This window comes from Suncus etruscus, chromosome 14, assembly GCF_024139225.1.
Source record: "Suncus etruscus isolate mSunEtr1 chromosome 14, mSunEtr1.pri.cur, whole genome shotgun sequence".
Lineage (NCBI taxonomy): Eukaryota > Metazoa > Chordata > Mammalia > Eulipotyphla > Soricidae > Suncus > Suncus etruscus.
Genome location: NC_064861.1, coordinates 11,094,310 through 11,111,578, shown reverse-complemented (window position 1 = coordinate 11,111,578; position 17,269 = coordinate 11,094,310). Strand labels below are relative to the sequence as shown.

The 17,269-nt window shown below is 37.1% G+C and overlaps 1 protein-coding gene across 1 annotated transcript in view; it reads left to right on the top strand.

Moving 5' to 3' along the window:
• NDST4 (N-deacetylase and N-sulfotransferase 4) overlaps positions 1-17,269 on the top strand; it is a 272,025-nt gene that overhangs the window by 239,798 nt on the left and 14,958 nt on the right. Inside the window, exons 8-9 of the mRNA XM_049786876.1 lie at positions 11,390-11,486; positions 16,968-17,091. Of these exons, the coding sequence (XP_049642833.1) occupies positions 11,390-11,486; positions 16,968-17,091 (221 nt within the window). The remainder of the gene's footprint in view (positions 1-11,389; positions 11,487-16,967; positions 17,092-17,269) is intronic.

The window sequence follows — 17,269 nt, the reverse complement described above, 5'->3', positions numbered from 1 at the left end:
AAAATCACTCTGAACCTGACTTTCTACTTTCTCAAGACAAATTTTTTTCTTATTATTCCATTAGTTACATAACATACCACTATCCTTATAGATGAGACTGCATGCGCATATGTAAGAATCTAAAATGTGCAGAGTAAACTAGCTGCATTCCAGAGAATACAGAGGGAAAGAGAATAGAATGAATATCTCCTCTAAAATTCAAACGAAGAGTTCTCTGTTATCCTTCACTCTCATAGATTCCAAAATGTGATTTAAATTGCCATACTTTATATGAATGATTATTCAGAAACATTTTTGTGCTTAATTAAACTGTACATTTTATTTCTTTTACACTTCTGGCAAGTGGCTTTGCCATCTATGAATTTGATGGTTAAGTTAGGTTGTTATATAAAGAGATAAGAAGGTACTTGTTAGTAATGTAGATGCACCAAGTAAGTGATACATTTCTTAAAGGTAGAGCAATGTGTTCCACAAATTTATGCGATTGATGTATTATTGATAGTAAATCATGTCTCATTTTACATGTTTATTAGGGTGTGTAGATTGAAAATTTACATTTCCTGGCATAAAAAATATTTTTAGGAAGAATGTATAGAGGGTCCAAATCTTATTGTGCTTACAGGGCTCAGGGCTTAACTCCTGACTGGCTCTGTACTCAGAGATAACTCCTGATGATGCTTAGGGAACATAACAGATGCTGGGGATCAAACGTTGGTCAGCTGCATACAAGGCAGGAATTATATTTAAAAATATAATATGTGAGTCTATTAAAAATTAATAATTGCATTCATAAATATTGAAAATATCAGTTAGATTGTATCTTTGGGTGGGAAGGCACAAACCTGGTAGTGCTCAGGACTTACTCTTGGCTCTGTGGTCAGTTCTCATTTCTGATGGGGTTCAGAGGGCCATATGGGGTGCCAGGAATCAAACCAGGTCATCCTGTGTCCCAATATTGCACATTTTATTGAAGAGTGGATATCATCGAAGAGGTTCTCATACATGTGGGGTTCATCAACAGGATAATTCTAAATGTTGGTTATATCATTGTAAATAATAGACACTGTGAGAGTTTTATGTTATAAGTCAAAACCAGAAATAGAAAATAGAACAAAAGGCTATGACACCTTAGAATACATATATGAATACAATTAGAGCATTTACTAGTATTGCATATTATAATTTTGAAGAGAATCAAATGATAAATTTCAAGTAATCGCATAGTAAATTATACTAGACATTTAAAAGCTTTATAGAGACCCATCAGGCTTTAACTGATATGGTTATGAATTTTAATATATATATTTCAAAGCAGCCTATTATGAGTAAGTAACAATCAATAAGCAATTATTTTTTTACAAAAAGACATCTTTGCACATGTGGAAATTATATTATTTATGTGATTTATTTTGAATGAAAATATATGTAAAATTGCTTAAAATGGCAGGTACTTTCCATTCAGTAAATATAATACATTCTCAGAAAATCACTGAAGAAGAAAAGGTGCAATAGAAAGTAAAATAGTTTGGGGCCCAGTGATAGTACAGCAGGGAGGGCATTTGCATTACACATGGCTGACCTGGGTTTAATTCCCATCGTTCAATATAGTGCCCAGGCCGGACAGGAGTAACTGGTGAGCCTGAGTTCAGAGCCACGTAGAAAAGTTAAGTTCAAAAGGTAATTTGGTAGGCTATAAGATATTTTTTAGAATAGTTGACTTACTGATGCAAAATTTGATAAACTTTATAATACCATATTAACAGTAATGTTCAGGGACATTTTAGTATTTTTTAGATCATGACTTTTTATTTAGTGTCTTTTACTTTAAAAAAAGTAAATCAACTGTTACTTTTCTTGAGATTTTAAATTCACACTTTTCTATTTCCACAAATAAAGAAGAAAATGTGCAAAATGATAATCTTCACATCGATTTAATTTTCTTCGAGCCTTATGTAAATTTTTGTTTGCACCAGCTACCATGTATGTGAAAGCACTTTGTCACCTAATTAAAAAGTGCCATATGCATACCTGTCATTGGTCTCTATGGCAAGAACAACAGTACAGCTTTACTTGCTTCCCTGGAAGCTGCTTCCTTCAAAGTTGGCCAATATGACAATATGTGCCATTGAGACACATTTGAAATTGTGTCCTTAGAGGATCCCTCCTTGTGTTCGCCTCCTAAAGTGTAAGACTTGAAATCCTATTCACAATTACCTATGCATTTTTACCCCTTTTTGTTTTGATCAAATGATCATTGGGAAGCATGAAAGTATAGGCTTTCCTCTTTTTTTTAACTCTCATTGTAGAAACCAAATTACAACCTGGAGGCACTTGGAAAGTCAGAGACTTATGTAGTATTAATCGATGTGTTTAAACTCTCAAGCTGGAATAGCTTCTGTTCAGTCTCAATCTTCCCTCAGTCCCTCTAGAGTCTCACTATCAACAAACATCAGGCATGCTGGAGGAGACAGGAAAGAGCTTTTGTTTTTCATTCTATGGGTGTCTATCGGATGAGACAAGTCAAGCATAGTGCTTCCTATTTTTGTTGCGTCTAGCTGGGAAATCTTCTTTCATGAATGGCTGGAAGTTACAGCTCACCTCATGAAGCTCACCACAAACAGGGATGAGTTTAGTTAGAGAAATAACTACATTTTGAACTATCCTAATAATGAGAATGTATGAGGGAAATAGAAAGCCTGTCCAGTGTACAGGCGGAGGTTGGGTGGGGAGGAGAAATATTTGGGACATTGGTGATGGGTGGTGTTCTTTACATGACTGAATTCCAAACACAATCATGTTGTAATCAAGTTGTTTAAATAAAATATAAATAAAAAAAAGAAATCTTCTCTCATGCACTCCAAAGAGTGAGGGATGGAAAATCTGAGACACAAGCAAATCACAAGCTCTAGTACCAAGTACACCCCTGTCACCCTAGTTCTAGAACTGTGTCTATTGGAGGAACAACTAAATGGTGACAAAGAGAATTATAGATGATGAAAGCAGGAAAAGGTGTGTGAGACACAATTTCAAGAACAAATAAATGATAATTCAGTTATGTGACTCAGAGCAACATTTTGGCTCAAGTTTTCTCATTCCACTCCAGTATAGATGTAACTGCACCAAGAGGATAATAAATTGGTAGGATAATAAATTTGTTGCAACTATCAGCTCTGGAAAAAAAGAAATTTTAGGGATATCTAGTTATTTAATAAAATCTAAGAAGATATTCAGTGAATTTATTTCACCTTTTGAAGTAATTCTGAAGTTTTTAGAAGCCATATGAGTGCCATATGTGAACACAGTGATGTTATAAATATGTTTTCATATTTATTTCTTTCTTTACCACTCCATAACTTTTGAATGGCTCTCTATTGCATTAGCCATACAAAATCCACAGACCCAGGCGACTAGCCCAGGTCAACTTATGCAACCTTAAGTAATATGACTACATATAAAATTTAGAATGTAGAATCTAGCATAGCCACTGTCATTAAAAATGATCAATGAGAGACCAGAGTGATAGTACAGCAGGTAGGACACTTGCCTTACACTCGCCCTGCCTTGCTGCTGGTCTGAGTTCAATCTCCAGCATCCAATATGTTCTGCCAAGGACACCAGGACTATTTCCTGAGTGCAGATCCAAGAGTAACCTCTAAGCATCACCATGTGTGGCTAAAATATTAAAAGCGAAAAACATTATGAAGGAACAAGCCAAGCCGTGTGTGCAATCAACAATAAAAGTAGTGTGCTTGTTTCTTAAAGAAAGTAGGCATGTGGTGGGAAAAAGACCTAGAGTAGATCACTTCTGGAGGGAGAACTTTTGAACGTTACCAAACGTTCTTTAGTTTGGTTGGAAGCATCATAAGAAACGACCAATGTAGATTCTGAAGATAGAAGAGAAGTAAAATTTTTGAAAAGGAAATATCAACCAATACAAAAGATGCTAGAAACTTTTTTTGTCAGGATAGATAAGAGCAAGGAGGAGCTGAAATGAGAACAATTGTTTGCCCACGGGGAAATGAGTAAGTTTATGATTATGCAAAAAGGTGAGACTTTCAAAAAAAAAGTGATAGACATGATAGGCTTTTTAAGAGCAAGACATTAAAGTTGGAAAAGAATGAGCTATAATTACCCCTAAAGCTGGGGAAATTGGAGTCCTAGAGTTGCTTACCATATTTTCCGGTGTATAAGACGACCCCCTAATTTTGCAGTTAAAACATAGGTTTAGGCTTATATTTGCTGTATCAGACAGAACGTTCCTGTGCTGCAACTGTATGTACCACAGTGAGCCAATCACAACAAGGCAATCACAAAGGTTCTACTGTAATAGACTTTCTCTCTGACTCTGGCCAATCTGAGCAGGCTTTGTCAAAAGCCTACACTGTCAAGTGTAGATTCGGGTCAAGAACATTGTCTAATTTGCATGCATCAAAAGCCTGCTTGGATTGGCTGAGTTAGAGAGGCGGTCTGAGGGCCCGGAGAGATAGCACAGCGGTGTTTGCCTTGGGAGCAGCTGATCCAGGACCAAAGGTTGGTTCTAATCCCAGTGTCCCATATGGTCCCCCGTGCCTGCCAAGAGCTATTTCTGAGCAGACAGCCAGGAGTAACCCCTGAGCAACGCCGGGTGTGGCCCAAACCCACCCACCCCACCTCCCCCAAAAAAGAGAGGCGGTCTAAGCAGCCTGGCAGTGATTGGTGCAGGATCGAGTTGGAAAATTTGTTTTGTGGCAATATTCAGACAATTTTCGTTTAGCAGCATATTGAAACATTTTTCGGGATATACTCGGCATATAAGAAGATCCCTGATTTTCGGTTGACTTTTTTGTTTCAAAAGTCGCCTTATAAGTCGGAAAATACGGTATCTCTATACCTTCATCTTTTAGCCTTTCTGGTGAATTGCCCAAGAGTTTTTTTTTTTTTTTTTTTACTTCACAGATGGCAGAGTAATGACCCAGATACAAAAGTAGTATCTAAACCTTTCAGTGTTGCTTCCCAATCAGATAATTCCTCATGATTTTTAATTCTTTAATTTGATAAGAATTTCAATCCCCTTGTTTTGATTATATGAAGCTGTCAGACATTTGACATCTAGAAATGGTGGCAGAAGTCAGAAGTCAGTTTACTTTTCTTGTCAATTATTTGTATAGATAACGTTATCAAATGTCAACCACACACACACACACACACACACACACACACACACCAAAAGCAAACCCTTATTCACATGTAGTTATAGAGAAATCACTTGCAGTTAACTTCCTAACATTCAATCAAATAAAATCAAGTTAAAGTACTCTCATATACTTTTGAATAAAGTTATTTGAGCACCTAAGCAATTATAACATACACACACCAAAAAGAAAAAAGAAAAATTTTGTGTGTGTTTGATAGTAGTGTCTTATAATTTTAATGCTATTTATACTCTTTAGACCAACTTACAAATAAGATATAAAAACTATTTCTTCTACTGGGTTGATTATCTTACAGTATTGCCTCAAAACCATAGACAATAAATTATTAATATATGGGTGGTCTAGGGTCACCTTTTTGAGATACTTGGGCTACAAAGCAAATTTCATCACCTTCTCCAGGGATCCATTTGATTCTGACATTTTTCTTGAGCTAGTACATACCTCAAAGTCTATTCAGAAGGCTTTTTTGAGGTCAGTATGAAGAACTTAACCTCCTTGGCCAATTCAAAATTTTCCTCATCAGTGCATGTGGATGATATCTGAAGCTGCCATGACCTTTTGAAAGGCAAAGAAAGTAATTTAAGGTCATTAGCCAGCTATACAATCCATATTTTTCCAAAGATGTGTAAGCAGAAGAAATTTTAAAAGCATCAAAACAGATACAGAATTTCAAAACACAAACAAATATACCTTTCGTATCATTATTTAAGAGGGAGGCCAGAAGCCCCAAACATTCATCCTTAATAACAAGCATCTACCATGAACTCCATTTGGTTTTTGGTGTTTTGTCTGTTAAGGTCTCAGAATATTTTAGTTCATTGGAAAAGGTCCATGACTCAGAAGGGAGTCATCAGTCTTTCACTGATAATTCCATAGGAGTCTTGTCAGCAACGAATATAGAAAAGCAATGAGCAAGGCTCTTTCAAAAGCAGAGACAAGGAAACGAAACTTCAATACAATATATTTTTAAATATTTTGTACAGTCCTTAAAAATGGGGATTCATGATAAGCCACATAAAATTTATAAACGTGTGGGTTTATTATGAATTTTTGATTTGTAATGAGAATGGAAAATGTATTGCTCATTTGCTTCCAAATAACATGACTTCTCAGTGCATTGGTAGGTCCTCCTCTTAGGTCTTATCCATGACTTTACTCTCCCCATCTCATTACTTGTTCTCTATGCAAAACTCACCAGCACCTCTTTACCTGGTGAAGGCAAAGTCACATGTATTTTCACTAGAGTGACACAATTATCTCAGCTTCCTAAAGCAATCTTCACTGAAGATATTTCAAAGTGTTTCTATGTCTATAGCACAAAATACTAAAAACAATATATCACTGTCTGTAGCAATAATTTCTTATACTCCAGGAATAATTGGATTGGAGAATTTGAAAAGTTATAATTACTTCATGATTTTGAACTTCAATAAAAAAGCAATGGAATAAGGTATGAACTCAAAGGACATGCTTTGCATTTTCTTGTGAAACCCTTTGACCTTCATTATAACTATAACTATTGCCAGAAATTTTCTCTCTCTCACTCTCTCTCTCTTTCTCTCTCTCCCCTACCCACACTATTATTTAACTACAAAGATAGACCCAGCTTTGCATTTCAAATCTGAAAACTCACTTAGTATGTGACCTTCAGCAAGACTTAAATAAAGCACCTTGCATCTTAGATTTCTCTGCTATAAAATAAGGGATGTTATCTGTCTTTCCAGGTTGCTTTGAGGATTAGTAATAATCTATGTCAAGCAAGTGGCTTGAATATGAAAAGTGATCAATAAAAGTTAGTGCTATGGTAGTTGTTATTCAAATATGCAGACAATGTAAGAAAAGTCAGAGTAGGAAAAGTTCAACATTTTCAGGAGATAAAATAAAAAATGTAAGCACCCTGTTCATAAAACTATGATTAGCAGACACAGAGAAAACATGTCAAAGAGAGGTAAAGGCAAAAATACAGGTGTCTAGAAAGTCCTATCATGACACAGAAGAAAAGCAATTTTTAAATAAATACAACCTGCCTGGGCAGAGGTATACAAAAGTTTCCAATTATAAGATCCCTGCATAAAACTATACAAATTAAATTATTAGTAAGAAAAACATTTGGAACAATAAATATTTTAAAATATTTGCATCCTGGGAATTATATTTGACAGTTTCCTTCTATCATCCCTGGTAAGATAGAACTAGAAATAATAAGTATTTTGCCAACCCAAACAATTCATGTTTACCTATGTTCTATTGTCAGAGTCGAAGAAAACTCTTCAAACCTTACACTGAATCTGTTTGGAAACTCTGTTTCACCAGTTTTGCAAGCAGAAATTTGAATGAAAAATATATGTGTAGGGCAATAAAAAGGCTCTTATTTAAAGCATGATTTAATAATCCAAGTGCACTAACTCCTTTAATAGTTTCAATAAGCCTGTGAGATATATGTACAACTTAATAATTATTTTATATATAAGTATTATAAAGCCCCTCAATTAATAAATTGTATGGCACCACAAGCTCCCCTAAACTCATTTTGATATTCTTTTCTAATTTTACAAAAATGAGAGAGGGGCCCTAGCAATAGAACAAAAGAGGACATTTGTCTTGCATGTGGCTGAAATGGATTTGGTATCCAGTATCCCATTTGGTCTCCTGAGCCTGCCAGGAGTAACCCCTGAGCATCTGCAGTAGACCAAAAATCCAAAAAGAATTAAGATAAGCATAAATTAGAATAACCACAAATTTTTATCAATTGGAGCACTGTACATAAAAATTAATTATTCAAAGAGTCTGGTATAAGTATGGCTATAATAGTAACAATATTGAAGCATGGGGTAGGCATTGACAATGGTTAATTTAGAACAGTGCTACCTAAAGTATGTCCTGTTAACTGTCATTAATTGTTTCATATCAAAATACCATGAGAAAGAAGATTATGTCCATATGTGTCCACACTAACCATAATCAGTTGCATCCACAGAGTGTGTTTTCTTGTGTCAGGAGGTTCACATTGGAAAAATTGTGCAGTGGGATAACATTGTGTTGCAGACACATCCTTTAGAACACACTGAATATATAGTGAGATAACAATGTACTTGCACGCAGCTACACAAGGAAAACTTGGTCCAAATCTGAAGCACTGCCAGGGGTCACTTGTGAGCAAATAGCCAAGAATAGTCCTGTGCCACCACAAATATACAATTCTGGGGCCGGAGAGGTGGTACTAGAGGTAAGGTGCCTGCCTTGCAAGCGCTAGCCAAGGAAAGACCGTGGTTCGATTCCCCGGCGTCCCATATGGTTCCCCCAAGCCAGGGGCAATTTCTGAGTGCTTAGCCAGGAGTAACCCCTGAGGATCAAACGGGTGTGGCCCCCCAAAAAAACAAACAAACAGAAAAAAAGATATACAACTCTTCCCTAATGATCCTTCAGAGTCAGCAAGTACTTAACAGTGTATTTTATTTCTGGGTCCCTGGTATATGCTGCAATTATGACCATTTTACTCTTAAATAGGTGAGATAGAGGGAGGGTCACGTTCTCATTAAAAGATTATTGTTGGGGCCGGGTGGTGGTGCTAGAGGTAAGGTGCCTGCCTTGCCCGCGCTAGCCTAGGATGGACCGCGGTTCGATCCCCCGGCGTCCCATATGGTCCCCCAAGCCAGGAGTGACTTCTGAGCGCATAGCCAGGAGTAACCCCTGAGCGTCAAATGGGTGTGGCCCAAAAACCAAAAACCAAAAACCAAAAAAAAAAAAAAAAAGATTATTGTCTGGGCCAGGATAGATAGCACAGCGGCGTTTGCCTTGCAAGCAGCCACCCAGGATCTAAATTGGCTGGTTCAAATCCTGGTGTCCCATATGCCCCCCCCCACGTGCCTGCCAGGAACTATTTCTGAGCAGACAGCCAGGAGTAACCCCTGAGCACTGCTGGGTTTGACCCAAAAATAAAAAAAAAAAAGTGGGGGGTGGTGGTGGCGCTAGAGGTAAGGTGTCTGCTTTTGTAGCGCTAGCCTAGGACTGACTGTGGTTCGATGCCCCAGTGTCCCATATGGTCCCCCAAGCCAGGAGCGACTTCTGAGCGCATAGCCAGGAGTAACCCCTGAGCGTCACCGGGTGTGGTCCAAAAACCAAAAAAAAAAAAGATTATTGTCTTTAATTTTTCTTAAATGCCACAGATGAATGAGACTATTCTGTGTCAATCTCTATCCATCTGATTTATTTCAGTCAGCATAATAGATTCCATGTCCATCCATGTATAGGAAAATGTCATGACTTCATCTCTCCTAATAGCTGCATAGTATTGAGTATATGTACCACAGTTTTTTTTAATAATTTTTATTGTGACCAAAGTGGATTACAAAGCTTTCACAGTAATATTTTAGGTACATAACAGCATTGATGTCAGGGCATTCCCAACACCAATGCTGTCCTCCCTCCAACCCTGTTCCCATAAGGCATCTCATTTGCTCCCGGGGCTGCTAGTATAAATGGTTTCCCCTGTGTCTAGTTTGTTGTAGAATGGATATTCATTCTGTTGTTGTTGGCTTTGTATTTGGTGTTTAAAACTGATCTTTTTTTTCTACTCAATGTTCATTACAACTGTTTGGTCTTGGTACCATCTATTTTTTCCCCCTCAATTTTGAGGCAGAACAAGATGATTTGAGTCGTGTGGTTTTGTTTGAAGGGATAGACAAACAAAAACAAAACAAAAAACAAACAAGAAAAAATCAAAAGGAAGCAAAAAACAAAAAATAATTTGGGAGTGGTCCATCTAGAGGGTTATAAATATCAATTTAAGAGAAGAGAGGGGAAAAGGAAGAAAAATATCATAAAAAGACAAAGAAAAATAAAAATTAAGAAAAAATAAAAGAGAACAGACAAATAAAAAACAGTATGTTAATAATATCCAGAGACAATAGAGATGCAGGCTGGACGGACCGGCCCATGCTTTGAAGCTTACCAGAAAGAGTGGAGTGCAGTTAGAAAAATAACTACATTAACAATTATCATGACTATGTTAGTGAGTGAGAGAAATAGAATGACTGTTTCAAATACAGGTGGGGGTAGGGGGAGGAGGAAGATAGGGTGCATTGGTGGTAGGAATGTTGCACTGGTGAAGGGGGTATTCTTTTATGACTGAAACTCAACTATAAATATTTTTGTAATTATAATGCTTAAATAAATATTAAAGAAAAGAAATATCTTCAAAAGTATCCTAAAGAAATACAATAGATAGGCACATACCTTGCATATGTCACTAAATTGAGGATTAACATAGTTGTAGTTTCAGTCTCAGAAAAAAAAATCTTTGTCATTCTGGTGGGGAAGTGAGATAAACTGTATATCAGATTAATACATGTTAACACTACGGTCAACAAGTGATTCAAATTTGAATAATTTTTAAATTTTAATAAATTCTCCAAGATGACGATGTAGAGAGGCAGTGGTGAAGAGATGCTGACACTGATGGATGAGCATTGCTCACCTGAAACACTATTATCAGCAACATTATAAGTCACACTGCCTAAATAAAACATTGGATAGAAAAAGAAAATGTTTGACATCATTTGACTCACTTTCCTTTGAACAAAAATTGTTCCTATGAAGAAAGTAGATTCAAGGGAAACTGAAAGAATCTCTGTGACATTGTTCTTCTAAACTTTGTAAATTTTGAGTAAGATGTTCCAAGGTGACTCTATCTAGAACAGGAGTGGAGATCTAGCTACAGGAAGGGGTGTTTGGAAATATTGATCTATCTACCATATGATATGAATGTGATTATATTAGTCAGATCTGCAGAGACCAGTAAATAGTGTAGAAAAATGGGGAAAGTTGGACAAATCTGAACATCAAAGATAGCATTTGAAATCTTGACAGAGGAAAACAAAGGGAAATACTTAAGCATCAGAGGAGCTATAATCTAAACAGGATAATACAAGTAATGTCTCCTGTATCCAGATATAAAATATAAGTCCTCTTGTTAGGTTACTGAGAAGATGAAGATGGCAGGATTGTCATGATCTAGATTTCATCTTCAAAGAGCAGAACCAATCAGTCACTTTATCAGGACAGAATATGGAGCAAATGGGTCTAATTCCCAGCTCTAACCTATCAAAAAGAATTTTATCCTGTCTTTTCCACTTTTTGACTAAAACAGAGTCAAGAATTCATTTCATAGTAAGAATATTTCTTCTTCCTACTTATAGAATCCATGTGATGATAAAAGGCACAAAGACATTTGGTCCAGAGAGAAAACTTGTGATCACTTGCCAAAATTCCTTGTCATTGGGCCACAAAAAACAGGTAAGAAATAGGCAGTTGTGTCAGTTGCCTTTTTTGTTCTCATGAAACATTGTCATATGTGTTGTGAAATATAAACCTACTACAAGCTCGTAATTTAAATGGCTCTTCACTCCTATGAATCACATCTATGTACTTATTGTTTGACAGAACCTTATGTATATTGGGTGAGGACATCAACATTTGTTTTTACATTTTATTTTTCTAATGGTATATTCAATTTGTTCAATGAAGAAAAACAAATAAGAAGTGGTATGTCTTATTCCTCTGATCATAATACCTTGTCATGGATAGTAGACCATCTACAGCCTTGGCTTAATGTTTTCCTCTCCCAGTCACTCTTTATTACTGTGAGAGTAATAATAAAAACACTACATGATGTTTCTTTTGTTTTGTTTTTGGGCCACACCCGGCAGTGCTCAGGGGTTACTCCTGGCTGTCTGCTCAGAAATAGCTCCTGTCAGGCACAGGGAACCATATGGGACACTGGGATTCGAACCAACCACCTTTGGTCCTGGATCGGCTGCTTGCAAGGCAAACACCGCTGTGCTATCTCTCGGGGCCCTACATGATGTTTCTATGCTTACTAAGCACCCACATTCCCACAATTCCCAGCTCCACATAGACCCCTGAGCATTGTAGCTGGGTTGAGCCTGGAAGCCTCATAGTACTGTTCTCCCTGATAGACTATTATACTGTCATACTGTCCTGTTATACTGGATCAGTTTCTGTAAACTTATAGAACAGCACTGGCTTCATCCTTGAGCTTTGAAATTGAATCATTGTCCTCTATGGTCAAGAATTGCTAGTGGGGTCCTTGAGTGTGCTGAGCACCTATTGGGAGGACCCGAAAACCATTACTGGAAGCAAATGTGTCTTAGACTTACTGTGGGATGTTCCTATGCCTCAGCAGAAAGTCTTTCCCTTAGTATATTTTCCAGTGCTAAAGGATAAGTCTGGAAGTCTGTAATAAAAGCTAGGGGAAGTTTTTCATGCAAGAGATGACACTTTAAATTAGAATATTTTCTATTTTCTTCACTCTGCAACAGTTGTTTCCACTTTACCCATGTCCTGATTAATTAAAGTTTTTATTGAGTTGCTGTATTTTTCATCCATTCCCCTGACTAGAAGAATTTTCATCAGTGAGAGCACAACACACAATAACACCAGACAGACAAAACAAATAAGCCTGGGCCTGATAAAGCTATGTGCAGTATCTCAAGTAGGTCCCTTTAAAAGTAGTAGACAGTGTTTCTAGAGTATTAAACGGTGGTCTTTGAAATCTTTCCTTCTTCTGGGAATATAAAATGTATTTCAAGGGGAGACAGAGGTGGGCTAAGAAACACAGACATCTACTTATTTTTCCTTGCAACTAAAAAGGTGTATTTATGAGGCCTGAGCAATAATACAGCAGGTAGGGCACTTGCCACATGAAAATGTGGCCAAGTTAGTTTGAGCCCCCTCCATTCTACATGGTTTCCCAAGACCATCAAGAGTGATTACTAAGTACAGATCCAGGAGTTACCCATGAGCATCACCAGATGTGTCCCCCCAAAAACAAAATAAAATAAAATAAAATGTGTGTTAATGTTTCAATAACTTCCTGACAGCAGTGCTAACACTAAAATAGTGACAAAAGAAATAAAACACTCCAAAGTTGTCAAAGTATGTCACGATTTTAATGTAAAGGCATAGAACTTAATGTTAAAGTTAATGTGTCATTAACTATTATTACTTCTCAATTATGCTGAGATGACAAGTTAGTGTGAATGTTTTTTCTCTTTGTTATTTGTATTTCTAAAAACAATAACATCTACCTTTAGATTTTACTATTAAATCATCAGTGTAGGAATGCTGAAGTTATTCCCTAATTTTGGTTTTCCTAGAATAAACTGATAAATTAAAGCCCAAATGCTGGATGGGCTATGAAAATTCTGTTCTGAGAATTGTGATGCTTCAAAAACTCCATTTAAAGATAACTGAAGTCTTCATTTGTTCTCTTTATTGCTTCCATTTACAAAGCCACTGTTATACTCCAAGACTAAATTCCTTGCAGAGTGAGCACAAATAAACACCAAGAATCTTGCCTTCGATGTGAAGATATCTTTAAACAATTCAACATGAACTATCTCAGTAGCCCTTAAACATCTGTTTGCTTAGTTGGGCACAAGAACGGAAAAGATGCAGCTAACTGATTCTCTCCAGATTCTTGGAAGGAATTTTATGTCAGCTGAAAGTAGTATCGACAGAGAGTAGTTAATGCTTGTCCTCAAATTTCATGTGGTCCCTGGACACACAAGATCGTTCATGTTTCTGGATTAAACTTATCTGATCCCAGAAGAGAGGATTTCTGCAAGGGTAAAATATAGCAGAGTCATTTTAAAAGCAGAATCCATTAGTCTGAAAATGGCCAGACCATCTCTCTTACTTCATTATTGACATTCATGTCTCATGATTTGACTGACTTATCCTAGTAAACTAACTCTGAAAACAAAAACAAAAAAAGTGATTGTAGAATAATTTTGCTCTTAGGAGATTGTGGGGTACAGACTTAGAGGACAATTACCTCCTACTTGAGCTCACATTGAACTATCAGCCTAGTTGGCCAAGATATCTAAAAGGGCCTCTAAACCTCCTGAGCACCTCTTGCGAGAACAAAATTATTTTGGTGTTAATTTTATATGTATATGTAAATGTATATGTATATCCTAGATGAAAGTGCCTTTTTCTTCTTTCCTCTTGGAGCTTCCTGGTCTTGGCAGCAGGCAAGGTGTAGTACAGTCAGAACTTAAAGGCTTCAACTCTCTAAAGTCTGGAATATCTGGAAAGATTCTGTGATCTCTAGAATGACTGAACATGTACTTATGCCATTGATTAAGGTTATAAAGTCTTTTTTTAGTCATTTAATAAGAATTTGAAAGAGATCCTTGGAATGTGCCCTGCATGCATTCATTTTCAACAGTCCAGAGACATTCAACTATTGATAGTTCTTGGTTTCCTATGAGTCTCTAAAAATGGACCCCTATTGTTTAACTCAAAACACACACACACACACACACACAAAATTTTCTCTTTCAGCATCATTTAATTATTTTGATTTAGAGCCCCTTAAAAATATCAAAAATATGTCTTTCAGGCCAGAGAGATAACATGGAGGTAGGGTATACCTTGCATGCAGAAGGATGGTGGTTCGAATACTGGTATCCCATACGGTCCCTGAGCCTGCCAGAGTGATTTCTGAGCATAGAGCCAGGAGTAACCCCTGAGCGCTGTCGGGTGTGACCCAAATATATATGTAATTTCTTTCAAGTTCCATGTTCTCTTCCAACTACTATTCTATACCACTCTAACTCTGTATCTCTTCTCCCTGGAATATTTTTTGTTCTCACATTTTCTTTATTTTTTTAATTCCTGTATTTCCGGGTGTTATTTGTTTTGTTACATTTTGTTTTGTTTTGTTTTGGGGCAACATTCGGTGACTCTCAGGGTTTACTCCTGGCTATATGTTCAGAAATCACTCTTGGCTTGGGGGAGCATATGGGACACCAAGGCATTGAACGGCAGTCAATCCTAAGTCAGCCACATGCAAGGCAAATGTCCTACCACTGCGCTACCGCTCCGGCTGGCCCCTATTTTCAAGTGTTAATCAGATAAGATCTTCAGGAATCTTTATAGATCCTTATACCTTTGTCTCTGAGGTATTTATTTGGTCTGTTTTGGTCCCTCCTGCCTCTAATTTAGTTCTTTACTGCTTTTAACTCCTCTCATTTATTTTAATAGAATTTATAAGATTTCATTTCATATTAAACCTAAACTGTTCTTAAGTGTTAATTAAATATTCTTAAAGAAATATTTCATTTCTCAGAAGTTTTTCTGCACCTTCAGACCTGTGTACTCTTCGTTAGGATCCAACCATTAATACTTGAATTGAAGCAACCTTTGCTTCCAGGAGCTTAAGATATATTAAAATAAAATGCCAGTCCTTTGATAACCTTCTCCACAACCAGAATTCTAGTTGCAGTCATTGTCAAGCCAGCCTGTTTGTGTAGCCAAGTATCAGCCCTCCTATGACTGTGAGATCGAACAAATTCACCTGGGTCGAATGTCTTACAAAAGGGGTAACCTTTTCCAGAAGGGAAACTTTGATTTATGTTATCCCTGAAGACACTATCACTTCCCAATCCTTTGTGCTCTAGCTTCAGTCTCTACCTCCTGTCAAGGAAGGAGGTTCAGTGATAACATCTGTCTTTTTGTGCTGGGTATGGTCAATGGTGCTTGTCAATCGTTCTGTGCCTAATTCCACTTAGCAGCTTTCATTTTCCCTGTTTGGGTAGGATAGTCTTTCCTTGTCTTTCAATCTTATTGTAGAACTTATGTTTTAATAGATAATCTAATTTTCTTTTTATTTAGAGCAGGGGCAGATGTTGGTCCATACCCATTGGTGCTTAGAGGCTAATTTTGGCATGCTACTGGTGGTGTGAGGGAAGGAACCACAGGTGACTTGGAGGGAATTGCTGCATGCAATTCAAATGTGTTAACCCTGTTACTTTCTTTTCTAAACATCAACAATTTTTTTTTTTTTGGTTTTTGGGCCACACCCTGTGACGCTCAGGTCATAGCTCCTGGCTATGCGCTCAGAAGTCCCTCCTGGCTTGGGGGGACCATATGGGATTCCTGGGGATGGAACCGCGGTCCGGTCCGTACTAGCGCAGGCAAGGCAGACACCTTACCTCTAGCGCCACTGCTCGGCTACATCAACACTTTTTATAGAAAAATATTTCTCCTGAAATCCTTCACTGATTCTAAATTCTAAATCTCATTTTCTCAACTACTGAAAAACCATGCTGGTCTTTTCCATTATGGAGACTGTCACACACACACTGTCACGGTTGCCTGTTGACTTGGCGCAATTTACATGTAGGCTAACTCAGTGCAGCATATGTGTGTCTTTTCATTAAGCTTTATCACTAATCTGTACTACGGGGCCATACATAAATCAACATTGGTAGTACCCTTTGGTTTAATTTAATTGTCTGAATTTAAACAATTACTGAAGACTTATCAGGTCTAGGCAGTGTGCTGGAAGTCTCCCAGAACTAACATACTTTGACTCTTCTCTCATATCAAAGAGGTATTCTGGGAAATGGGTTTGTGAGCTTTAGTAAGAGAGATTAGTTTCTTTTCACATGAAATGCACTAAATTCATCTAATGTACTCATTATGAACAGGTGTATTGTACAGGGATCAAAAGGTTTTCCCATGTTCAGCCCATCCCAAATTAGCCCCTGGTAATTCACATGATCAAGAGAAGCCATGAGCACTGCCAGGTGTGGCCCAAAACAATACCCCCAAATTTAGGAGAATCATGTTAGCCCTGCGAAGAAATTATTTTCCTAAGCATCCACATACACACACATGCTAAAATTATGAGGTATTTTTCCTTCTTTCACTATTATTAACATTTTATTTTCTTCTTGGTAATAGGAACAACTGCACTTTATTTATTTCTCCTCATGCACCCTTCCATCATCAGCAATCTCCCCAGTCCAAAAACGTTTGAAGAGGTTCAATTCTTCAATGGCAACAATTACCACAAAGGAATTGACTGGTAAGAAAAATAACAAAAAATAAGGTTCATTATGAACACATGCTCAGTCACTGCTGAGCAATTATAGATGTATGCATGGCATCTACAATAATTACAGAATAAATTTATTATTCTCAATTCTACCACAGTGAATTAGAAATTAATTTATAATGACGATATGTTTAATCAGTGTTGCCTA